Source organism: Musca domestica, unplaced genomic scaffold, assembly GCF_030504385.1.
Source record: "Musca domestica strain aabys unplaced genomic scaffold, Musca_domestica.polishedcontigs.V.1.1 37, whole genome shotgun sequence".
Taxonomy (NCBI): domain Eukaryota; kingdom Metazoa; phylum Arthropoda; class Insecta; order Diptera; family Muscidae; genus Musca; species Musca domestica.
Genome location: NW_026712321.1, coordinates 8,413,361 through 8,441,080, shown reverse-complemented (window position 1 = coordinate 8,441,080; position 27,720 = coordinate 8,413,361). Strand labels below are relative to the sequence as shown.

The 27,720-nt window shown below is 36.0% G+C and overlaps 1 protein-coding gene across 1 annotated transcript in view; it reads left to right on the top strand.

Annotated features, from left to right (window-relative positions):
- The first annotated feature begins 13,709 nt into the window (after positions 1-13,709).
- Positions 13,710-27,720, top strand: part of LOC101891295 (putative inorganic phosphate cotransporter) — a 53,228-nt gene continuing 39,217 nt past the window's right edge. The window contains exon 1 of the mRNA XM_059126130.1: positions 13,710-14,343. Coding sequence (XP_058982113.1) covers positions 14,286-14,343 — 58 coding nt within the window. The 5' untranslated portion in view covers positions 13,710-14,285. The remainder of the gene's footprint in view (positions 14,344-27,720) is intronic.

The window sequence follows — 27,720 nt, the reverse complement described above, 5'->3', positions numbered from 1 at the left end:
GAACATAAGTGGTACATTTGCTCCTTAGTGTAACAGATCCGAGGCTGTTAAATTAAAAAACGTGTTCTGTAGAACTCTGTTAATAACAGAGTCATAACATTTATCTGCGACAGCCTCACTGTTCACTATTTATTTATGGGAACATCTCTCTGTTGTACCAGATGCATTTCAGGTTTACCCTGAAAATACATTAGAAGTGCTTTCTCAATGATCATCCAGGCACTCATAATACACATGGGAGTGAGCAACCTCCATGCATGATCTCTTCCATATTGTTGTTCACTCGTCTTGCATTGTCCATTCCATTCTCTTTTTCAGCTTCATGTTTATTCCCAGCGCGCATGTCCACTGAGTACATGCTCTTATTTATGGATGTTGAGATCCAAGCTTGCCATGTTCTCTTAAGTTATTTTCAGCTTACCTTTCTTCGTCTTCATTGGTCCGAATGAGCATATGCTACTCTTGTGTATGTATGTGGTGATCAGAGCTTGCACACTTCTCTTAAGTCAGTTCCAGCATCATTCTCTTCTTTTCTATTATTCGAATGCGCATGTCCACTGAGAATGCGCTTCTCTCGTGCATGCTGAAACTAAAGCTCAACTCATCGTTCTCTTCCTCAGCCACATACATCCTATTGCAACCAATGTTTACATTCTCTGCTTTGAGTGCGCATGTCCAATGAGAATGCGCTAGTCAATTGTGGGTGAGATTACAACTCAATCGTGTTGTTGTATCATTGCCGTGTAACTACTATTGCAGAGTTTGAGTTCTCCGCTCAATCAGTTGTTACATTTGTGTTCTTTTCTCTATTTATTTTTACATGTCATTCTCGCTGTTTGAGAGTCCGACACATACCAACGGAGGATTGATTGCTCAGAGCGGAGCATATCATTCCAAATTATTCCATTTATTCCAATTCTTCCAAATTCTTTCCACTTACATTGAGTTCAATGAACTCTTGAACGATCAGCTGTTTTTCTACTTTAGCAAAGTCGTGTTTTTGCTTGTGATGTCTCTGAAGCACATTTAGAAGCATTTAGATACAAATAATAATATCTGGATACCAACGCACAGTGGTACCAAATATAACTTTTCTACAATCAAAAAAAAAAAATATTAAACAAAAAATATAGATACTTGTCGCGCTTTTCACTATTACTTGAAAATTCAACCAATTAAATGTCATTAATGAGAATTAATTAATTGAAGTTAAGAAAAAAGAAACAAGAGTTAATTAAGAGTAATTCAACACATTAGTTCAAATTAAAGAAGCAAATTGATCAATATTAAAAAAAAAAAATTAATTAATTGATATTTGAGGAAAAAGTTTATAATTGGTAAGAATCAAGTACATTATTTAATTGAAATTTAAATTCAAGAGAATCATTAATTGAAATTACTAGAGAAAAATATTATTTTTCTGAAACTAAAATAAAAAAAAATACTTACATATTACAATGAAGGGTCCTTCGTCTTCTCGTTATTCGGAATTTGCCTGCAGGTTGTGCCGCAAAAAACATCCTCTGAAATCGTGCTGGAAATTTCGTGCCATGAACTCCGCAGAAAGGTTAAATGCGGTCAAGAAATATGGGTACTGTATGAACTGCCTGGCGCATACCCATTCACAGGGCACCTGTTTTACCACCACAGGATGTGGATATTGCCACAAAAAGCACCACTCCTTGTTACATCAACACCCAAGGTTACAGAAGGCCAAATCATCCTCGACGAAAAATACCAATAAGATGGTTACCCCTCTTGATATCACCACCCCCAAGGACTCTTCAGCCACTACCGGCTCAATACCGAGGTCAACATCGACATCCAGTATTACCTCTTTGTCGGCACTTCTTAGGCAGAATGCCACCCCTCTTCTTCCTACTGCAGTCGTCAAAATCAACGGAGCAAATAGCACACAGTTGGCAAGGTGTTTATTGGATTCCGCGGCCCCCATGAGCTGCATTTCCAAACGCTTCGTAGATAAGTTGGGGTTGTCTACGCTCGAGTTGGAAGATGAAGTTATTATGTATGAAGATGAAGAAATCGCTTGAAGACATATTGTATTATGATATAATAAGTTATGCATTAAGTCATTTAGTCATATGAATTTAGTCCTAAATGAATTGATTATATAATTGTCATGTCCCCTTGCCATGGGGGGCGGAATGTTTACGTCAAAACGTAAACCATTTTCATTTCCTTAAACTGTATCTTAAATATGAATAGCACCATTGTTATTGTACTATCCATTAGAACTGTTATCGAAGTTAAGATAATTATTCTATGTTTTTCCTTTTCCCATTTTCATATTTTCTTTTTATCGGCCTTCTCTAATGGCCATATTGGGAGTCTAATTTCCGCGTCTTATTGAATTCTATTCTAATTCGACTCTGGAACCTGACAGTCCAAATCCAGTACCATCCTAATAAAAAGAATTCTAATATAGCGAAATATAAAAGCTTTTTTTTCATTACTCTGGAGTTGGGTTCCAACCGTTTTCAACGTTTCTGCCAGCTACAACATTCAAGGTAAAAAAAGTGATCTTGGATTTTGTTTGGGCTCTAAGAGCAAGTTGTCCACCATCACACTCACGGTAGATGCTTCCAAAGCTTTACCAGGCAATTCAGCCGTTTGCCTGAACACAGGCCTTTCATCCAAAGATTTTCTTCCATCTTAATTTTTAATCCAAAATGGTTTACCTGAAAATACTTGTCATGCCAATGTGTCTCTCCAACAATTTCCGTAAATCTTCTCTGTCACATGGAATTCCTGATACCTTCTACGAAGTTGCTTTATTACGAATAAATTGAGCTTCATTAAGGCGTCTGGTTTCATAAATAAATTGTTTAATAAACGTACACTTGGGATAAGCGTGCGAGAGTGTGTCGCTTGTTGTTGAAAGTGAGTCTGAGATTTGCGGAATTATTCAACTGTGACAACTATTGTTGATGGGAATTTGACCTCTCAATAGAAATTGTGGTGACTCTGAGGGGGCGAAAAAATACTGCGTAAATTATCTTTGACGAAGATAATGCATAACATCCGCAAGACTTAATTTTGATAAACTTAAAAAGTAAAAAAATGGGGAAAACTAGTCTCTCTATTACGTCTTTTGCAGAAGCTTTCCGAGCTCCCATGTTTATATTCTAAGAAAATATCTTTAAACAAACCAACCAATTAATCACAAACTTAACAGCTATTGCTCTCACCTATGCCCGATTAGTCATGACTGTCAAACACAACAATCCACACATCCATCCATTCCATCCCATCCACTCATGTCAGGGCACTTATCTCAAACGACCTTCAACATGTCTGACAGTACATGTTCCACCCATCTCTCTTCTGTTTTGTTTTTTCTTTTCGTTGATAACTCCACCAGCTCTGTAAACAAATTAATTTCAACTGGTTTTTAGGGTTTCGGCTTCCTTTCAGCTGATAACTAATTTTCCCATTACCTCCAAAACTACAAAAACCAGAATTTGATTACAATACCCAGCAACAAAAAGATTTACACCTGCCTGGAGGGCTTTAATTGAAAAGAAAAAATATTGTGTTTTTTTTTTTTTTGGAAGCTATTACTTATCTTTAACAAGTGGTTTTACTATTGCTTTTTTTGTATTATGTTCAAGTTTATGTCGTCAATGGAACTTGTTGGTGTTGTTGGCTGCAATTTTTTAATTGAACTTTCTATAATTTCTGTTAGAACACCAATTTAGAAGTACTCTCACTTCACAACACAATTAGAGTTCGAAACAAACACTTAACACACCTAAGATGTGTGCAGTCATTATTGCCTTTGGCCCCACAGTGTTCAGAAGATAGATCTAATAAAAAAGAGCAAAAGATGACCAAAAATATGAATGAGTAGGAGCGAGTCCGGCTGTCCAACATTGAGTTGTGACTTCTAAAAATCGGTTAATAAAAAGGTAAAGAAGGTTAGGTCAGGTTAAAGGTCATGCGGTTGCTTCCATTTGTTTCATCCTCTGGCATTGGTATCTTTGCTGCCCATTAAAAATGGTGAGCTTTGGCATCACATCCTACGATGATTTTACCTTTAATTCCCAGTTCCGTGAATATCTTTTCTACTACTTGGCCGAGGGGATCGGGGTGCTCATACGGCAAGTAAAGGGTATGAAGATAAGAACTCTCCTAGAGTTCGTCTACATTCTCCCGTCGAAGAGTCTTCTCCACTTATCTCCATTGGAGGTGGCGTAATTGATGTATCATTCACTCCCTATCTTATTTTGGTAGATATAAGGTTTCTGGCCCAGGACTATGTCAACTCCAACCTTCGTAAGAGATAGGAAAAAAATTCGGCGGCAGCCATTTTGCAGTGATGCTGATTAATTTGCATGATGCCAAGTAGCCTGTTGCTTCCTTCTTCCTACCGTAGCGGCGTTGGACGAAATCGGATAAATCCCGTGCAGAAGTGCAGTTTTCCCCCACGTTCTTGAAGATAATTCTGACTAATGGTGTTGATAGATACTTGAATGACCAGGCCGCCATCCTCCGTACTTAAACTGACTAGTTGCTAGTTTTACTTACAAAGGTTGGGATTGCAAAATTGGGAAAGCAATTCTTCAATATTTTTAGTACGCGTGTCGGATCCATGGAAAGTGGTGGCACCAATGCTGACAATATCTTCCCGCAGGTTGTTGTTGTAACAGTGATAATGTGCTCTGTTGTCTATAGACTGATTAGTCCGGTTCTTCATCGATGTCCAGCTTTAGGAATTCTGCTACTTTTATGGGCTGTAGCCAGAGATCCTCTGGACGGAGTTGAGTGGGCTTGGCGGGACAATTGAACAGATGTAACGTATTGTGGGGGCCTGTATTGCACTATGAATGGAGACGGCTGCACCATTCTGAAGCAATATCCTTTAGTGACGCAACCGCCGGTTCACATCCCTCCTAAAGTCCGTGGAAGTCCCCTACTGGGGTTATGAGGATGTTGTTAAACTTCTCGTCTTGACAGCGGATGACTTTCACTCCCTTATAGAGGAACTTATAGACGAACTCTTGCATTCTACGATTCCCGAAGAAAGATTTTATTTCTCAGACGACTTTCGAAGGGTAGCCAACGACTTTTGTAGATTTTGACACGGGTTGTTCGGGTAGATAGTCTGGGAGAATTTCCTGCCGCTTGTAGCTCGAGGGTTAAGGTTTGTTGGTCCCATTTTTACCTTTTCCAGGCCTAGGACCTGTAGAAGCTCTATGAGCCAGACCAAAACAAACGACAACATGCAACAGTTATAGCTATCTTTCCATCAGCCGGAATATTGATGTCCTCCACAGGACAGAAGATTCATCCACGTCTGGACTAGCTTTCTTCCCGGCATCAGTAAGGAGAGTGAAAAGCTCCTTCTCAAAGAAACACTTTGGCAGAACTTGCGCAAACTTTCTTTCCATTGGGTGGAATGTCAAACAAATGCTTCCCCCACTCCGCAACTTGAGAGGGGTCTCGGCCGATGAACTTATTACAGCTTATCCAGATTTTGGTATCTTTTACATTGTATCTCTCTATCCATTGGTGATTTGTTTTCTCACTCCTATCACTTGCTGCTGCTGATGTTTGAGTGATATTTTTCATGAACTCCTCTCTACCTTTTTGGAACGATCAAGAATTTTGAGTGGGAGAGATCGAAATCTCTTAACGATCCACTACCTTAAACGGTGTCGGCTGGATCAGCAATTATAAAATCTCAATGAAGGTTACTTTCAATTTGGCGACTAGTATGTCCAGGCACATGATGTTCTTCTTATGATTTCAAACATTCAACTAACTTCATCACAGATTTACTTTGCTCTATCAACTCCTAGCTTATCTAAATTTTTGTTTCTTTTGCATTGAAGACTACTGTCAATTCGGCGACTAGTTTAAGCAGATGCTCGATTCTCTTCTTATGATCAACTAACTCCATCAGAGATTTTATTTTGCTCTATCGCCTCCTACCTTACCAAGATTTTGTTATTTTTTCTCACTCTATCAATTTTTTATGATCCCAAAAGACCAAGTAACTCCATCACAGGTTTTTCTTTGCTCTATGGCCTACTAGCTTACCCAGAGTTTTGTTTTTTTTTTTTTTTTTTTAACTGTATCTCTCTCCATCCATTGTAGATTTGTCATCTAACTCTAATCACTTTCTGTTTTTAATGAGCTTCACATACATGGAACCATTAAGAATATTGAGTGAGAGAGGCTGGTTGCCAAAAAAAAAATCAAAGGTTTTGTTTTCTCTCTCTCTCCATGGAACCTCATCGTGTTCTAAGCTTTCTTCAATATTAAAATAGTTTTTCCTTCCTCCAAATTCCGCTCACCACATATTCTACTCTTATTTACATTTGAGTGAATTTTATTAAAATAGATTCATGTTTAACAAAAATCTCTCTTCTCAGCACATATTTCCTTTGTCGTTCAGTAATAAAGATTATAAAACTTCAAAAATAATTAATCAGTTGACGTGGTGACTGTTTCTCAATACTGTGCCATTGAAAATTGTCCCAACAATAATTGGACAATCACAACAATTGCTTTTGTTAAGATATTATTTATTGATTAAAACTAAAACAAGCAATAATTGTTGAGGTAATGTTGACATACATTTATATTTCAAATGAAAACAAAATTTTTTGTCTCAACATGACGACAATATTAGCAGACAAAAAGCGATATAATGTTATTAGAAATTAATTAAATTTTTATAAAAAAAAGAGTTAAGACTACCACTAAAAAAAATGGAATACAAAATTAAAATTCTTAGAAGATTATCAAAACTTTCTAAACGTGCATTTTATATTTGAAATTCTGCTACATGAGTCATTTTTATCACGTCAAAAGAACAAAATCCCACTTTTTTTCTCTCCAACACAAATTTCTCGGAATATTATTTTAAATAGATGCCAAGTTAATGCTACCGATTCTTAAACAGTTTTAATAAATCGTTTGACATTTGAAATGACATAATTAATTATAATTGTTTACTATTTACACTTTTTTTGAAGCATTCATTCATTCATTCGTCGCACATCAATTACCATTGACGTATTACTTTGAGTGTTTTTTTTGTATAAATTAGGAATTAATTTTATTGCCACAGTCATCAGAACGGCGTTTGACAATAATAAAGACAACAGCGTTTGTCAAAAGCAAAAAAGAAATGTCAATATAATTATCATCTTCCATTAGAAGTAAAATATATCCTGCAACTACCACGAGCCTATGATGCCAAGTGATGGTCTTACCCCTGAAGTATGATTGCCCAACCTTTCATAGTCTTCATGGTTCCATTTTAAATTAATTTGTTGAAGAAATGGAGGTGTAGAAAGAACTTCCATAAGAAATTTGACTTCAAAACGCACATAGACTTTATCCCGGGTAGAAGTAAAATATATCCTGCAACTACCACGAGCTTATGATGCCAAGTGATGGTCTTATCCCTGAAGTATGATTGCCCACCCTTTCATAGTCTTCAGGGTTCCATTTTAAATTAATTTGTTTAAGAAATTGAGTTGTAGAAGGAGAAAGAACTTCCATAAGAAATTTGACTTCAAAGCGCACATAGACTTTATACCGGCTAGAAGTAAAATATATCCTGCAACTACCACGAGCCTACGATGCCAAGTGATGGTCTTGGTCTTGATGGTATGATTGCCCACCCTTCCGTGGTCTTCAGTGTTCAATTTTAAATTAGGTTGCTGAAGATAAAGGAAGGGTGGGCAAATACGGGAGTAGGGACATCAACTCTTCCATGTCTGAGCAGGTGTTGTGTTTATTTAGTGCATAGTATTTGTAATGTGTAAAGTTCCAATTTCGTGTTCGTCCTGTTTGTGGCGCCCAAGTCTTAAAAAAATAATGCACCGTCAAACCCAAAACCTCAGTAATCGGTGCAACAGCATCTAGCCACCTTGATATAGACCATAGGCAAAAAATGGTCATAAGTGACATCGCAATATTCGCCTTGCTGATATTGAACCATATTTTCAAAAAAAAGTTCTTCAAAATACATCACAGATTTTGGATTGCTCTATCGCCTCCTAAGCTAATCAAAATGTTTATCTCTTTGGCATTGTATAACTTTCTCCGTCCATTGCAGATTTGTCTTCAGATGTTTGAGTGATATTTCTAGAAACATCAACTCTCCCTTGTCTGAGCAGGTTTTGTGTTTGTTTAGTGCATAGTATTTGTAATGTGTAAAGTTCCAGTTTCGTGTTTGTTCTGAGGTGTTACAAAATTGACGGTTGAGAACCAGACCCCGAGAACGCTATTTTTAACGGATTTTTTAATAAATGGCGCCCAAGACCTAAAAAATAAGATTCTCTCGAATCCGAAACCTCAGTAATCAATGCAATAACATCTAGCCACCTTGATATAGTCCATAGGAAAAAATAGCAGCTCACTTTTAATGCAGCCAATCAGGATTCTTTAACAAATGGCGCCCAAGTCCTAAAAAATAAGGTTCTATCGAACCTCATTAATCAATGCGATATAGTTCATAGGAAAAATAATAGCCATAAGTAATATCACAATATTCGTCAGCCTTGCTGATATTGTTCCATATTTTCAAAGAAAATATCTAAGCGCAATATTTGTGTCAGAAATTAGAATATTTAGGATATTACTTCCATAACAATGATCGGTCAGTGCAATAACTTGGTCGTCGTGAGTTGTAACAAATTTAACGGTTGAGAACCAGACCCCTAGGCCGTTAGCAGCCGGATAGTCACTTTTAACTACGCCAATCAGGATTCTGTAACAAGGTACAGGGTGAGATGAAAAAAAAAAACTGCAATCAACCTCAGACTGCTGTCAATTCCAAACCACTCGTCCGACAGCTTTTAAAATTATTCCAGTGACAGCTCATTATATTGTTTACAAGCGTACCAAACCTTTTTGGTGAGAATTTTCCAGAAAAAAAGTTATTCGTGATGGAGTTCAAGCGCGATTGTGTGACCGCAACATTCCATTCGGCAAATATTGAAAAATGGGCTCGGGGTAAAGCCGTTGAAATCCCAAAAAGTGCAAGAACTTACACCGCAACAGAATGAAAATAGACTCAAAAGAGCAAAAGTGTTGCTTGGCCGAAAGTGGTGAACTGCCGAATTTGGTTTTCTCCGATAAGAAAACACTCGTTGTCCAGAATTAAAAAAAAAATAAAATGATCGTGTTCATTTGCCAAAGAGGTGAACTGAAAACGCGCACCTTCGGTTGGCCAACTGGACTCAAGCGCTGGGCATGGTGATGGTTATGGCATAACGGCCGATGGTTGCTCTCCGCTCTTATTAAGCGACTGTGGCATCAAAATAAATGCCGAATATTATCGCGAAAATATTCTGGAGGGTGTATTAAAGCCTTGGGCTCGCAAACATTTTGGCCGCAGACCTTGGACATTCCAACAGGATCATCCAACAGCACCATCCCACTCAGCACGCGCAACCCAAGAATGGTTACAAAATGATGTTCCTCGCTTCATTTCCAGCACGCAATGGCCACCAAAATCTCCGGATACCAATCCGTTGGACTATTGTGTCTGGAGTATTTTGGAAAACAAGGTTGGCACTAAAAAATACCAATGTGTCGATCACCTCAAGCAAGCGCTTCGCCGGGAATGGGCTAAAATACTGCAGAGCATTATTTGGGCAGCGTGTGGCGGTTTCATTGGCCTTTGAAGACCAGAATTCGTACCAAAGGTGACCAATTCAAACAAATCTAAACTTATTCTAAAATTTGATGCTATTTCCGATATATTTGCTTTCATTCAATGAAGTTAAAAAATAATATTTTGTTTTGCTATTCTCTACTCTGATCTCCTACCCTAATGTACATTCGGTATATCCCCCCTATAAATACACCGTGGAAAGCTCCACTGAATTTTTTGCACCCACTTCCCAGATAATACAATTTTTATTCACCATGGCGTAAACAATCAAAAAAAAAATGCCAAACCCGAAAAAAAACTGTCTGTCATTGTTGATATTTGACATTCTGGTATTCTGTTGTTGCGTCGTCTATCTAATGTCTTTATAAACTAAATTGCCCATAACAAATTGTATCAACACCTAATTGACTCTGCAAACATTTTATAATTTACAAAAAGATGCGCGTCTTGCGCGATCGTTCGCTCCCTCGCTCGTTTCCTGCAAATCATTGTGGCAATTGATAGTTCCAATAATTATTGTCAAGTTAAAAAAAGAATTGTCAAAAAAGATATTCTAATTTTGCAAATATTTGTGAATCGTGAAAGCTTAAAAAACTGAAGAATTTATTTGAACAAGTGATTGGCAGCTAGCTGAAGATATGAATTTTTTGGCGAATAACTTCCTTACGAAACCGTGAGGTTTCAATGGCTTAATAAATAAGATATCATGCCAAATAATTGTCAAAACGTTGGTGCCGTCTCGTGAAATAATTAGCATGTTGTCGAAATTATGAGAGCCCGGATGGCGGTGACAGGGAACGCACGTGCAGCATAAAGCGTGGCGGAATTTGGTGTTTGGTACAGTCGGTATAAAATGTATGTATTTTTTTTTTTTAATTTTGAATTCAGAAGGGAATATTTGGTATATAAATCTAATGCCTAATAAGGACATAAGTGGGGTTCTATAATGTCGGCAACTTCAAGTTATGTTGACTGCGAGCCCATCTTTGCCAAATTCATCGGCTTTCTCATTTCCTTTAATATTACAATGACCAAGTACCCAGCAAAGCCGTAGAGCAGTGTGCAGTTTTCCCAGAGCCGTTCTACCCCTTAGGACTGCATCGAGAATGATTTTAGAAGATTCAATAGCTTTAAGCACCACTTTACTATTCACATAAGCAGTCACTGGATTAGTTATTTCATTCTCCATAGTTTTAATCAATTCTGTCGCTTTCATAATTTCATTCGTAAAGATCTATGCCTGAAAAACACTGCACTTACCATCCTACTTATAGGAGTTCCACCCCAGTGGGAAAAATTAATGCCACGATTTATTGATTCCATAACAAATAATTATTAACGCGAGCGTATCCTAGGAAAGTCATACATTCCCGTTTGCCTGACCGAGGAACACGTAATATAATACTTTCATATAGAGATAAATGTGGATGAGCTACCGCTCTATAAATCTTTCTTCAAATATTCTTTGCAAGATATGGTATGCTGGCGGATTTTTCCATCGAGATAGTTCCATAAATTCTCCATGGGGTTTATGTCTGTACTCGGGGCTGTTGCATCCATGCCGTGGGGGCATTTATATAGCATCCATGACCGTACTTTATATGCCTTGCGTTTCCGATCATTGTCTTGATAGAAATAATAATCTTCGCCAAGGCCGAGCTTTTTCTTGTAGAGTAGCAAACTTTCTTTCAAAATGTAAAGGTGTAATAGTCTGATCCATAATACCCTCAATAAAATGCAATACAACAGGTCCAGAGGCAGAAAATGAACCCCACACCATTAGTGCTTCACTGTACGCTTCATATTTTTGAAATAGAGAGCTTCGTTTGCCTTTCTCCATACATAATATATGCCATTTGAACCAAAAAGTTGAATTTGCTCTCATCCTTGAACAGCACATTCTTCCAAAATTAAAAATCTTTTGATATGTGCTCCTAGGCAAATCGCAATCGTACTTCTTGATTTCGCTTGCTGATTAGAGGTTTATGTCTAGGTCTTCTTCCAATGTAATTCGACTAATGCAGTATATTTCTTATTGTTTGAGGGCAACATACTCTTCCCAAATCCTTTTCAGCAATTTTTGCGAGCTTCGGTGCACTCAAAAATTGATCCTTTTTGATCTGTCGTAAAATATACTTCTCAACACTCAAGGTACATATTTTATTATTTGCCGTTTTTTACTTATTTTCTTCACATCCATCTGTTTTGAACCCTTTTATGATGTACTGAACAGTAGATCGGCTTCTATTAACAATCTTGGATATCTCACTTAGCGATTTATGGTTTTTGTAATGTTTGATTACTAAAGTTGTCACTTCAACAGTGGCTTGTCCTCGTTGTCTTTCCATTTTTTTATACTTTTAATATTTACGTCAGTAAACTTTGCTCAATTTTCAATGGAAAACCTTAAAAGGGCGATATTTTTATGTAAGTGTTCTTGCTAAATCTCCCCCAAAATAAATAAATAACAATTTAATAATACTTTCCAAAACTATCACCTAATTGACCACATGCCATGTGAGAGTATCTGTCTTAATTGTTATTGCTTCAATTCCATTTAGCCCAGATAGTGGCCCTAAGATAAACATCTCTCTAGGTTAAACGAAGAAACCTCCCTCAAAATAAATAAATATTAATTTCATAATACTTTCCAAAACTATCATGAAATACCCACCTAATTGACAGGTGGCCACATGCCATGTGAGAGTATCTGACTTAATTTTTATGGCATCAATTCCATTTATCCCAGATAGTGGCCCTGAGATAAACATCTCTCTAGGTTAAAAGAAAAATATTCATTTTTAAGACTCAAATAAAGTTGTAAAAATTTGCTCACACAGTTACATCCATACAGCCGCCCAGCAAAGGTCTAAGTATGCAGTACCACCCACCTGTAAATGAACTGTACTTTTTAATAAAATTATTTATTTACCTATTAATTTATTTACTTACAGATTAATGCACAAAAGAGTCAGAGGCAAGTGATCTAAACGACCCCAGCCAAACAACATTCATTGTACGATTGCGGGCAAGACATAACAAGTCACAACAATAACCAAACAAACACATCTTGCGTTGATTCCCCTCACACACTCTCTCTCTCCCTACATAGAAGAAATCATAACACCACAAAGCAGGGAGAGTTTGCCACCACCAGCCACAAAGAGATCACTATTATTAGCACCCATTATTGCCACACATCATGTGTTGCCTCCTCCCTCTCCCCTTGCATAGAAGAAATCATAACACCACGAAGCAGCAAGAGTTGGCCGCCACAAAGAGATTATATTTTTAACACCCATTATTGGCACCCTTACAACCTACAAATATTATCTACAGCCACCTACCACTATACCCACCAACAACCTGTTAAAGTAAATCAAGCAGAAAATATCAAGCAAAATACCTAATAATAACAACAACAAAAACATCAACGAGTGTCATCCAGCAACAAAAGAAAGTAACATAAACGACAACAAAATACCTTAATATCAACATCATACGACGTTGATTCATGAGAAATTCGTATTCTCCCAAACAGCAGCAACAGTTCTCACACTAACCAACGACGTCGACGACGTCTGGCTGCAACGGCGACGCCGACGTCAACGTGGCCATTGGCAAAAAAATATAAAATAAACACAAATATCATCTCCCCCTTTACACCCATTACTTACACTGCAGTCAACAGTTACTCCCTCACATACTCACAGCTTGGGTTTCCTTACGCTCTCTCTCCGTCTCATATATTTATCCCCAATTGAGAATAAACCACGACGACGAACGAACGACCCCACACAAAAGATCATTCGTTTGTTTTGTTTGTTTGTTTGCTCAACGTTGTATTTATTGTGATGTGTTGTTGGTGACGGTGACGGTGATGATGATGTGCCTGCCGTGTTTACCATTATTATTGTTGTTGTTTTTGTTGCCCCGAGAGTACCCCAAGTGAGTGTGTATGTGGGGATTGTGTCTCAGTTACTTAGTTTGTTTGTTGTATTTTTTTTTTTTTTTTTTGGCAAATGCTGTAGTTTATTTAAATCGCAGTTAAGTTACTCCGGCTTTATCAGAACCAATTCAACTGTTATACCGTTGACGACGACGACGGACGAAAAAGACCGGCCGACCGACAACGTAAAACAACATTATCGTCGTAATCATCGTAGTAGTTACCGTGCGTGGTTTATCTGCTGCCTGTTTTTAGCAAAAATCATTTAGTTGCGCGACGGCAACCGCCAACATCGAACCAAAAAGTTCGCATCGCATTAAAGTCTCGAAATAAAAAAGGCAAACAGGCACTTTTCGGGAGAAGAGTATATCAAGTGAAACCGCAGCATAATTTTTGTGTGAATTTTGAAATTACCAAAAAAATAATCGAAAACATATTGACCCAAAATGTTATAACAACAAGTTTTTTTTTTGGAAACCAACCAACCACACACTGGAAACCTCAAAGAAACGTGAGCTCTGAGCTTTCACATTACCCACCAACCTACCGGTCGCAAAAAATATTTTGTAATCAACCTCAGAAATCTTTAAAACAGTATTATTAAACTTTTGTAATATTCGGTATTTTTTTTAATTTATATTAAATTAATAAACACTCACACACACTCAAAGCACAAAAATGACTTCCAAGGAACAAATTATGGCCAGCGAGGAGAAGGATCTGGATAAGCCAACCGGTAAGTTTGCAACTTGTTTTTTTGTGTTACTAAAGATTTGGAATATTTTTGGCATCTAGATTTAAAAAGAATTTACGGGGTATAAGTCAGAGAAAAATGAAATGCAATGGAAGAAAAAACGGAAACGAAGACAATATTAGACTTCGATTGAAATTGGTATCAGGTGATGGGAGAGGTCATTTCTCCAGACATAAAGTAGAATTTTTTTTAATAGGTCAGGGCTCAAAACGGCCTTTTCCGTTGGCTTCTAAAAATGAATATGTTCCCTGAATTGAGGGATGGATTTCTTCTTCGTCCTGTGTAGGCCTACTTCTGAATTTTTATTTGCTATACTGCAGTGAAGACGCAAATTATATGAAATACATTCGAAACGTAATTGGAGGCGATCAGTGTGGATCAGAAAATGGAACAGAAAAAGGGATCGAAGAAACAGAATTAATTGAAGAAACCATCAAGTGAGATTGAATTTCCAAAATTCGGTCAAGGATCAAGTATCCTTTTTTCATAGTCCCAAGCACAAGAAATAGATAAATATTTTGATTTGAAACTAAAGAGCAAATTGGGCATTAAAACATAACATTTCTAGACAGTGCTTTGATGACTTGTTAAAAGTGTTAAGTTGCGAAAAATTTTCAGTTGACTTTCCAGTATCATCGGAAACTTTAACTAGAATCCAAACGTACACGCTGAGAACAGTAACACCTGTCGCACATATCATTGGGCCACAAAACAGCTCTTGAAATTTGAAAGCATAATAAATCTTCGCTTTGGGCTCTGGGGCTAATCTTGGCAAGAATTGTTGATAAGAAAAGTTTTTTTTTTTTCCAAGCGGAATATTTTTGGTAGCCAAAAAGCCCTTTAATGCGAATAATTATTTGCATGATGAACTAATTAGGAAGTATACATTATATAATGCATACATATACATTTTTAATATTTCATCTGTTGCAGAACCTGCAATAATTTACCAGGTTTGCAGCTTTCTTCGATATCGTAAAGAAAAAATCGCTTAACGTAGTTATACGATTTGCATCCTTGCAGTTCCGAAAACAGACCAATTATGTATTCGGTATAAATGGATTATATTACGTGTTCCTCGGTCACGCAAAAGGGAGAATATTTGGCTTTCCCAAAACATGTTCGTCCTGTTAACAATAATTTGTTTTGGAATCAATAAATCCTAGTGTGCATGCATTACTTTCTCGATGACCATCGATTGTTTTTCACACTGGGAGGCAAAGGTGATACTAAGCTTCAGTATTCATTCTGCATGAATGTCCCAGGACATGTTCGTCGTGTTAACCGTAATTTGTTATGGAATCAATAATTCATAGTGCATTACTTTCTCGATTACCTTCGATTCATTTTCCCACTGGCAGGCAAAGAGAATACCAAGCTTCAGCTTACATTCAATCCTAGAGTTGACAATTTTCCCCATTTTGTTCCAGTTAAATTTAAGAGAGATCTATTTTTGATATTCCATCTTTCTGAGATCAAATTTTTCCAATTGAATTAATAAGGCCTCTTTAACAATAGATTTAAATCGAATCTCATTGCATGCCAAATTCCAACTTCCCTATCCCTATAACTTACACGCTTCAATTTTCGACCGACGAAATTTCACTTTACTTAACCTCCCATTCATTATTGACATAAAAATGACACATTTTTTTAACGATTTCAAAATTTCTCTTTACAAAAAAACACGTTTTATGAGCGAACAGCAATCACGCAAAGCTGAAAAAAATATTCCCAAATAAATCTAATTTCTAATGATGATCCATAAAAAAATTCTAGCTGTCGTCTACACGGTGTTAGCACGTTTTTGAATTTGTTTTTTATTTACCTTTTTTTTTAATGGGAAAATGATTTATCATTTTTTATTTGCAAAAAATTTAAAAAAAAATAATAAATGAAAAGTAATTTTCAAGTGATTTTCAGAATTCGCGTTAATTGTGTACCACATGGCCAATATCAGTCCAAATGACCTGAATTTTGGCACATCCAGCCGAATTCAGTCTAGAAACAAGTCCATCAAATTTGGTGAAAATCGGTTCAGATATAGCTATAGCTCCCATATATATGTTTCATCCGATTTGGGGTTTTAAGTCCCTCACAGGCGTAATATGCATCCGATAACAATGATATTTGGTATCAGATATCCTGTAGAGCTCGGAAATGCCTCTGCCATATTGTTTCAAGATCGGTTCAGATTTGGATATAGCTCCCATATATATCCTGAATCCGATTTCAAGTTTATTGTGCACCAAATCGCCAATATCAGTCTAGATGACCTAAATTTTGGCACATCCAACCGAATTCAGTCTAGAAACAAGTACATAATATTTGGTGCAAATCGGTTAAGATATAGCTATAGCTCCCATATATATGTTTCATCCGATTTGGGGTTTTAAGTCCCTCACATGCGTAATATGCATTCGACAACAATGATATTTGGTATCAGATATCTTATAGAGCTCGGAAATACCTTTGCCAAATTTTATCAAGATCGGTTCAGATTTGGATATAGCTCCCATATATATCCTGAATCCGATTTCAGGTTTATTGTGCACCATATCGCCAATATCAGTCCAAATAACCTGAATTTTGGCACATTCAACCGAATTTAGTCTAGAAGCAAGTACATCAAATTTGGTGGAAATCGGTTAAGCTATAGCTCCCATATATATGTTTCATCCGATTTGGGGTTTTATGTCTCCCACATTCGTAATATGCATCCGATAACAATAATATTTTGTACCAGATATCAGATTCAGCCCGGAAATACCTCTGCCTAATTGTATCAAGATCGGTTCAGATTTGGATATAGCTCCCATATATATCCTGAATCCGATTTCAGGTTTTTTGTGCACCAAATCGCCAATATCAATCCAAATGACCTGAATTTTGGCACATCCCATCGAATTGAGTCTAGAAACAAGAACCTCAAATTTGGTGAAAATCGGTTCGGATATAGCTATAGCTTCCATATATATGTTTCATCCGATTTGGGGTTTTAGGTCCCTCACAGGCGTAATATGCATTCGATAACAATGATATTTGGTACCAGATATCAGATATAGCACGGAAATACCTCTGCCTAATTTTATCAAGATCGGTTCAGATTTGGATATAGCTCCCATATATATCCCGAATCCGATTTCAGGTTTATTGTGCACCAAATCACCAATATCAGTCCAAATGACCTGAATTTTGGCACATCCAACCGAATTCAGTCTGGAAGTAAGTACATCAAATTTGGTGAAAATCGGTTAAGATATAGCTATAGCTCCCATATATATGTTTCATCCGATTTGGGGTTTTAGGTCCCTCACAGGCGTAATATGCATTCGATAACAATGATATTTGGTACCAGATATCAGATATAGCCCGGAAATACCTTTGCCAAATTTTATCGAGATCGGTTCAGATTTGAATATAGCTCCCATATATATCCTGAATCCGATTTCAGGTTTATTGTGCACCAAATCGCCAATATCATTCCAAATAACCTGAATTTCGGCACATCCAACCGAATTCAGTCTAGAAGCAAGTACATCAAATTTGGTGAAAATCGGTTCAGATATAGCTATGGCTCCCATATATATGTTTCATCCGATTTGGGGTTTTAAGCCTCCCACATTCGTAATATGCATCCGATAACAATAATATTTTGTACCAGATATCAGATACAGCCCGGAAATACCTCTGCCTAATTGTATCAAGATCGGTTCAGATTTGGATATAGCTCCCATATATATCCTGAATCCGATTTCAGGTTTATTGTGCACCAAATCACCAATATCAATCCAAATGACCTGAATTTTCGTGCATCCAACCGAATTCAGTCTAGAAACAAGTCCATCAAATTTGGTGAAAATCGGTTCAGATATAGCTATAGCTCCCATATATATGTTTCATCCGATTTGGGGTTTTAAGTCCCTCACAGGCGTAATATGCACTCCACAAAAATGACATTTGGTACCAGATATCGGATATAGACCAGAAATACCTTTGCCTAATTGTATCAAAATCGGTTCAGATTTGGATATAGCTCCCATATATGTATTAGTTCCTTCTGAAACCAAATTATAGCTGCTCTAAAGCCAAAGGTTGATAGGAGGTATGATCTACTTCAAATAAATTCTTTTGCTATGGGAGCTCTACTAAATATGCCTAGTGGTGTAGGGTATCATATGGTCGGCCCCGCCCGCCCCACTTTTGATTTTTCCTTACTGGTTTATGTCATTACTTTGTTCTTATCTTTACAATTCCGAAGTAAACCCTTGTTGAAAATATTTAAATTTTCCAAAACAAATTCCGCCTCAATTTAATTGTTTGCATTCAGCTCAATTTCGGTTTATTGCATAAATTTCGCTTCTTTTCATTTCTTATGGCGAAATCTTGAAAATATTTCATAGTATTTCCTCAATTGCTGTTTTGCTGTAATCTGTTCTTCTCTCCTAGATAACATCGAGATAATTCGAAGAATTTAAACTCAACTCAAGTCAATCAACAGATACGAGTCACGTTACGTTACCCAGGTTTTTGTTGATTCGAAAAGAATGCATTTAAGCTATTGTTGTGATAATCCGCTAAATTACACTAAAATTTAGTAGCTGCTCTTACATAAATTTAGTGTTCTTACATTACAAAAGAATGCGGAATTACTGGCCACACAATGTCACCAATTTAGCTGAGACTAGCTGCTGGCAAAAAGGGAACCCCCCAGCTTGTTTTCTTTTTTTTTTCATTTTTTTTAAAAAGACCACTTTGTGGCTGAATACCTCAAAGCTGCCTCAAGCTTGCGGTAATATAAATTCTGGCTCAGTTATAGCCACTCTATATTCAAGTGTAATTGTTGTTGTTGTTGTTATTGTGGTCATTTATTTATTTTCATTTAATTCAGACATTAATGATGCCTTTGTCCGATTACAAAACAGCACCAACAACAACAATTAGCTCAGGTGGAGGAGCTTTTTATTTTTTTTTAATTCTAGACAACAACAATAATTTTTTGTAAATTCAACAAATTTTTTTTTTGTTTTTGTTTTGTTTTCTGTTTTTGCCATATCTTTATGCTAATTAACTGGATGTGCTGAAATATTTTTGCGCTGAATTCATTCAATTTTAAATAGCTGATTTGACCTTAAATTAAAAATATTTTAAAAAATTTTACATTTCTGTATTTTTTTTTTCGGTAATAAATCCTTGGCAAAATGGGATTTTTGTGGCTGAAAAATCAAACTTTTTGCACCAACAACTTTGAATACCCTCTACCATTTGCATCGAAATTGGAAATTAAAAAAAATAAAATCCGTTAAAAATTTTGTTAAAATCTTAAAAATATCGAATATAGCCGTTACAAAGTGGGTCTATATGAAAAGGATATGCATAGGCAAATTTTGTCATAAGCCATTTAAATACGAAACTTGTAACAAAACATGTTAAAAAGTATCGGTCGGTTATGCCGACAGATGTATACCCTCAGCGAATGTTCGATTATTTCAAAAGAAAAAAATTTATGTTTGTTATGATTATTCAAGCTCTTGAGCCTCTATGGAGCGGATTTTGAAAGAATGGGCCAATATTGTCTATTTCGTATCGGACCTAAATAAATATGATATAAATATTGCAGCGTGCCAGGTTTCGACTATATTGGTTACTTCCTCCCCTTTATTTGAAATATGTGATAATTTTTAAAAATCTCTATCTTTGAGCGTTTTGTTTTTCAAAAATCTTGAACCCTATGTGGGGGAGGTACCAGAAGAAATGGTCCGATCTCCACCATCTTTATAACATATCTTGTGTTGATGGAAATGTTGAGATAAACCAAGTCTGAATGGAATCAGATGTTAATTTCGTGTTTTGTGAGCTTTTTGAATATTCAAAATTTCGACCCTTTGTGGGGCAGGTACCAGAAGGAATGGTCCTATCTCTACCATCTTTATAACATATCTTGTGTTGATGGAAATATGAAGATGTGTTAAGTCCGAATGGAATCGGATGTTAATTTCGTGTTTTATGAGCTTCTTGAATATTCAAAATTTTGACCCTTTGTGGGAGAGGTATCAGAAAGAGTGGACCGGTATATCTTATTTTTACACCAGACCATGGGTTAATACAAATATTGTGATGTATGTAATTTGAAGAGAACCAGATGCTTATTTCGGATTTATGATAGTTTTGATTATTCAAAACTTTCCTCCCTTTGTGGGGGAGGTACCAGAAGGAATGGTCCGATCTCCTTATAACATACCTTGTGTTGATGGTGTGTGTTTTATGTGCTTCGTGGATATTCAAAATTTTGACCCTTTGTGGGGGAGGTACCAGATGAAATGATCCGATCTCTACCGTCTTTATGACATATCTTGTGTTGATGGAAATGTTGAGCTGTGCCAAGTCTGAATGGAATCGGATGTTAATTTCGTGTTTTGTGAGCCTTATGAATATTCAAAACTTTCCCCCCTTTGTGGGGGAGGTAACAGAAGGAATGGTCCGAGCTCCACCATCTTTATAACAAATCTTGTGTTGATGGAAATATTGAGATGTGCTAAGTCTGAATTAAATCGGATGTTATTTTCGCGTTTTATGAACTTCAGGGATATTCAAAATATTGACCCTTTGTGGGGTAGGTACCAGGAGGAGTGGACCCATATATTCCTTCTTAACACTAGACCTTGGGTTGATAAAAATATTGCGATATGTGAAATTTGAAGACAATCGGACTCTTACATCATTATTTTGTACGACGCTTTGTGGGGGAGGTACTTGAGGGAGTGGACCGATATTGCCCATTTTCGCACCTGACTTGGCACTGATGGAAATATTAGGATTCGCAAAGTTGGAGCAAAATTGGATTATCGTTTTTCTTTCTGTGCAGTAAAATATTTTCTTTGAAAATTTCGACCTTTTGTGGGGGAGGTACCAGAAGTAGTGGACCAATATTGCTCATCTCCGGACTCGATCTAAGCTTGACAATAATATCACGATGTACCAAGTTTGGATCAAATCGTGTACTCCCTTGGAGAGTTTTCGTGCGCACCAGCCAGACAGACAGGTGGACGGACAAGCATAGCTATATCAACTCCAAATGTCCTGAAACGGATTTGGTCCAAAGAGACTTAGGGTCTAAAACCGTTATTTCGATGAGGCACGTTTTGGCCATATTAAATGATATATATCCCCCCTCTAGCCATTTGGCTGTGGGTATAAAAAGCACAGCATTTTTTTATCCAACTTCTCTGAATCCTTCCTGAGAACCCCGAAATGTATGTCAATCCTTTTTTTTTTTTTTTTTTTTGTTAAAAAAAAATTAATAAATCAAAATATTTTGTAAAATTCTTAAACGGTTTATATTTCGATAATATCCGGCGATCAGGGAATTTTGAATTATAATTATTAAAAATTTCAATTTCTTTTAGAATATTTATTTTTAATTACTAGATTTTCGGAGCACCTCCGCTCCGCACTCAAAATCAAGTATTGAACTGGATTTTTATACCCTACACCACATAGTGGTAAGGGTATTATGTCTTTGTGCATTTGTTTGTAACATGGAGAAGGAAACGAGATAGACCCATAGTTACTTTTGAGAACCTTCTTAGAATCACTTTCTGAGTCGATTTATGCATGTCAGTCCGTCTGTCCGTCCGTCCGTCCGTCCGTCTGTCCATGTATTCTTGTGAACAAAATGCAGGTCGCATTTATTATCCGATTGAGATGAAATTTTCCAAACAATATTTTTTTGGCCCAAGGACGAACCCTATTGAAATTGGTGAGAATCGGATCAAATTTAGATATAGCTCCCATATATATCTTCATCCGATTTCGGGTTAAATGTGCACCAAATATCCACTATCAGTCCAAATTACCTGAATTTTGGCACACCCAACCGAGTTCGGCCTAGAAGCAAGTATATCAAATTTGGAGAAAATCGGTTCAGATATAGCTATAGCTCCTATATATATCTTTCATCCGATTTGATCTTTAAGTCCCTCACATTCCTACTATGCACTCCACAACCGTGATATTTGGTACCAGGTATTAGATGGAGCACAGAAATAGCTGTTTTAAATTTTATCGAAATCGGTTCAGATTTGGATATAGCTCCCATATATATCTTCATCCGATTTCGGGTTAATTGACCACCAAATGGCCAATATCAGCCCAAATGGCCCGAATTTTGGCACATGTGACCGAGATTAGCCTTAAAGCAAATACAACAAATTTGGAGAAAATCGGTTCAGAAACAGCTATAGCTCCCATATATATATTCATCCGATTTCGGGTTAAATGTGCACCAAATGTCCACTATCAGTCCAAATTACCTGAATTTTGGCACACCCAACCGAGTTCGGCCTAGAAGCAAGTATATCAAATTTGGAGAAAATCGGTTCAGATATAGCTATAGCTCCCATATATATCTTTCATCCGATTTGGTGTTTAAGCCTCTCACATTCGTAATATGCACTCCACAAGAATGATATTTGGTACCAGATATAAGATACAGCCCAGAAATAGCTGTTTATAATTTTATCGAAATCGGTTCAGATTTGGATATAGCTCCCATATATATCTTCATCCGATTTCGGGTTAATTGTGAACCAAATGGACGATATAAGTCAAAATGGACTGAATTTTAGTACATCGGACAAAATTCAGCCTAGAAGCAAGTATATCAAATTTAGTGAAAATCGGTTCAGATATAGATATAGCAACCATATACATGTTTCATCCGATTTAGAGTTTTAGTCCCACACATTCGTAATATTCACTCCACAACCGCGATATTTGGTACCAGGTATTAGATGGAGCACAGGAATAGCTGTTTTAAATTTTATCGGAATCGGTTCAGATTTGGATATAGCTCTCATATATGTCTTCATCCGATTTCGGGTTAAATGTGCACTAAATGGTCAATATCAGCCCAAATCACCAGTCTAGAAGCTAATACGTAAAATTTGGAGAAACCCGGTTCAGAGATAGCTATAGTTCGTAAAATGCACGATAGAATTAGATAGATTTTGATTTTGTACCAAATATCTCATAGAGCTCTGAAATGCCCTGTATAAACCTTTTTACGAGAGCTCTACTAAATATGCATAGTGGTGTAGGGTATCATATAGTCGGCCCTGCCCGACTTTTGAGCTTTCCTTACTGGTTTTAATTAAATTTTTCTTTAGAATCATTTGCCTAATTAAAAAAAAATAACAAATCAACAACAAATTTATGATTAAGTTGGCCTTAGCTGAATTGAAATATCACATTGAATTCTAGACATAAAAAAATGAAAATTATGTCCTACTAGCTGGCCCGGTCCGCGTTGCCGGCCCGTACTTTTTGTCTTTAATGCGTATTTTTTAAAGCATGATAAATCACAGATCTGACTTATGTAAGCGGCACAATTTTCATTATAAGTAATGACTCCATGACTAAATAGAAATTAATTTTTGTGTTAATACCTTTATGATAAAGAACATCTATAATAACCCAATGTGAAAATTCGGCTCAATTTTTATTGTTGTAAAAAGCTTAACATTTGCATTCAAATGATCTATAATTTCGAATGTGTATTTCCAACGTTTAAAATCCCGTACTGCTTGGTATTTAGTTTCGTTCACTTCATACTTGAAGGCAGAATGTTGTCAGAATATCCAAAAAAATATTCTTTTGGGCATACATTTTTTGTCATTTAAATTGTGAGATGGAGATCCAATAAAGTCCACATTTTTCATCGTAGTGTAATTCAATGATGATTAAAGAAATGTTCGGTCTCGTGTTACTTTCTAATTTCGTATTTTTTTTTTTCATGTTTCTGCCACAATTTCCGACTGAATAAGTCCCAGATTGACATTTCGGAGTTTATTTCATATAGACGTACATCCCAAATCTACGTTCCCAACCAATATTCTCTTGGGGGTTACAAATTCAATAGAATACCAAATTTTCTTTTGTGGCCACACATTGGTTGGGAAAGTGGACTTGGGGTATACTAATGTGGGGATTATACTTAAATAAATGCCTGTGTGGATAATTATCTGTAAGATGATTTTCGACCTCAGAGTTTTTTACCCAATGTAGCCTCAAGACTAAGATGGGCCCTTTTCCGAAAAATAAAAATTTTATGAGAAGAGGTTTTCTTCCCCCTTAGAAACAAAGATGTCAAATAAGGGCCAAAAAATGGAAAAAGTGGCCAAGACCCCGAAAATACCTTAAATCATATGATGGTGATACTAAAACGTGATCATTTCTTGCAAGGATGTTTTTTTTTTAATTATCAACATAAGGTAGTACGAAAAATATGGTTAAAATGTAGAATATACTTGAAATCGGGTTGTTATCGGAGGTTATGACCCATATCATGACCTACCAAAGCGATTATAGGTGAGTGAGAAAAGAAAACCAACCGAATGGTATGGCTGTTGATTCAATTCTAATTTTATTTCTAAAATATGTTCCTTACGTACTACTGAAACTAATCTAACTTAACCTAGTCGCAGCCACACAATTGCTCTTATCTATTCTAATACTGAATGGAGAACATTGCAGGGCTGCTTGACATCTCATTCAAGTGGTCTTGTGCATCTACTGAGCGCATCGATATCTGTGCGTGTGGGTCATAACCTTTATTATCTCACACATTATCGTATGCGTCAGCGCACAAGATCACTGAATACTTCACATGTGATATTTTATGGCGGCTGGGAAATATTTAATTTTAGAATATTTATTGTTTATTGCTAGATTTTATCAGCGCCTCAACCGCACTCAAAAGTATGTACAAAGTATTTTGTACAATAGGTATCTTGAATGTTTGGAAAAATTTTCTGGAAGGAATTCGCTCTACTAATTTGCGTCCTTTATAGTCGGTATTTCACGGATTGCAGTCCCAATGTATTGTGCATTTTGAGTTCTCATTGAACGAATTATTGTCATATGAAAGAAACAGGTCCACTTTTTGAAGTGAACCCCATAACGCTTTTTCGGTCATTTTTGTTTGTATAAATGTGTTCGCATCTTCCAGCTGAAGGTCCTGGAGTTGAAAGCTAGATGCCAATTTTATACATGAAAGATCGCCATTTAAAATCGTATTACACACTCATTTCATTTTTAATATTATTCATTCAGAATTGAATACAATAAGAAATGTACACTTCAATATAGAAAAAAGAAAGGATTGAAAAAAGACAAATAATCTTCAACTGGTTCGCTGATTTTTTTACGGCAAATTTTTAAAGGTCCTTATGAAGTGTGTCTGTAGAATGTACTATTATTTTGAAATTCGATTTCATTGAAAAAGTTTCGATTTTTCCCGATTTTAGAATTTTCATATCTTATTCTCTTCTGAAATGATATTATTCGTATTACCCAATAAATACATAAAATCTATAAATAACAGTTTTATGCGTTGTCGCTTTATACTACCCAAAAAAACTAAACATCATATTAGAATTCCAAAAAAAAAAGCACTACAAATGTACATTCGAAAGTCAAAATGTCTATTATGCATATTTGTCAAAGCATAATTATTCACAGATATGACTGATATAAGTGTTCGCGTACTGGTCGATTAAAAGTGTTTTAAAATACCTGTACCCATATTAAAACCGTGAGCTTCAATATTTAAACCGTGGGCTTCAAAGGTGTAGATGTGCTATACAAATCTATTAAAAAGTTTATATCAATCTTATAATGATGTAAGGGATCAAATTAATTTTTAGTATGCAAAATTTTCAGTCAAATGAGCAGTAATTTGGAATTTGCTGTATTTTGTACACCTCATAATTGAGGGCTGAATGAATTAAGAATAGCCAAAGTTAATTACTTTTTTAAAGCCATTAGCACCTCAGATTGTCCATTAGAGTTCTTCTAAGTCCCCCTAACCATGTCGGTCTGTTTGTCCGTCAAAAGGTGGACTTGAGGGGAATAAAAATTCTAAAATTTGTAAATATGTTGAAATTTTTGTGTAAGATTTTCACCCCCCAAATACACATTTTTAGCCAAATCCTTTGAAATATGGTAAAATCAGGAAGTACCTTTATATGGGCACTACTGCAAAACATCGACCTACATTGAAAACTTTCTTCACCCCTAATAATCCAAGATGATAAATAGAGGCCAGATCAAAAATATAGCAGAACAACATAGCATGTCAAACTGAAAAAATCACTTGACTTAAATAAGTCAAAATAGTTTTATCCACATCATAATTGAAGGCAGACTGATTTCAGAATAGTCAGAATATTATTTTAAAATTCGATTCCACTGAAAATTTTTTTCGATTTTTTTCCCGATTTGAGAATTTTTGCAATGAGATCTCTTTTTTGTGATTTTTTAGCGATTTTGAAAAAGTAATTATTTTTAATTAATAATTATCTTTCTTTTGGTGTGACCGCGTTAAATTATTTCGATATCATCTATTCGGTTTCGCCACCACATAATTCGGTACTACACTTCCATGTAACCCGCCATCAATTTCAGTTCTCAAGAAATCAAATCAATTAAATAAATTGGTATTAATATTCGAATTCAAAAATAAAATATAAAAAACACTACAAATGTACATTAGAAAAAAGTAAGTCAAAATGGAAACAAAATCATGCAAAATAAAACATTACTATTGTACATTTGAAAAGTCAAAATGAAAATGTTAATGTATCACATTTTTACGCGATTTTTTGGATATTATCCTTTTCGGAGAGGAGACAACTCCGAATTTGTGTGAATCGTTAAAAACAGTCCAGCGGTTCTTCAGTTATAAGCGTAGTAACTAACACAACTTACATTTATATATATATATATAACCTCAATTTTATGATACAACAATCATTTGTGGATTTCCTTAACATTTAATAATTTGATGAAATTATTTAAATAATTGCAATTCATATAACCTCCTCTACTTTCTCATTTAACATTTTTGAGATCACTCCCGAAAAAAATCCCCTTTTCATAAAAAAAATATTTCAATATTCATCTCACCAACTCAAAATTTATTTAAAAATTCCGCACATGTTTTTCCGAAAACAAAAACTCACAACGTAAACAAGGTTAACAGACATTACAGCGACACAACAGTGCCAACTAGTGAATTGAACTTGCCGGTGGTTTTTTTTCTGCTGGCCAAATCTGTCGCCATAATCAAAAAATTATTGTTGACGGAAAAGTTAATCGAAATGAAAATAAAAAAATGTATTTAATAGGCAAATTGAAGTTCAATGTATAGTTTTTTTTTGCGTTAAAAGTTTTGGCTATTCAGAACTAAACGTGCCGGCTTTTTTTTATGTGTCACATAATTGCCAGTTTACACAAGTTGGATGTTCTATTGTACGAATTTGGATTTTTTTTTGTATCTGATTGGCATAATAAATAACT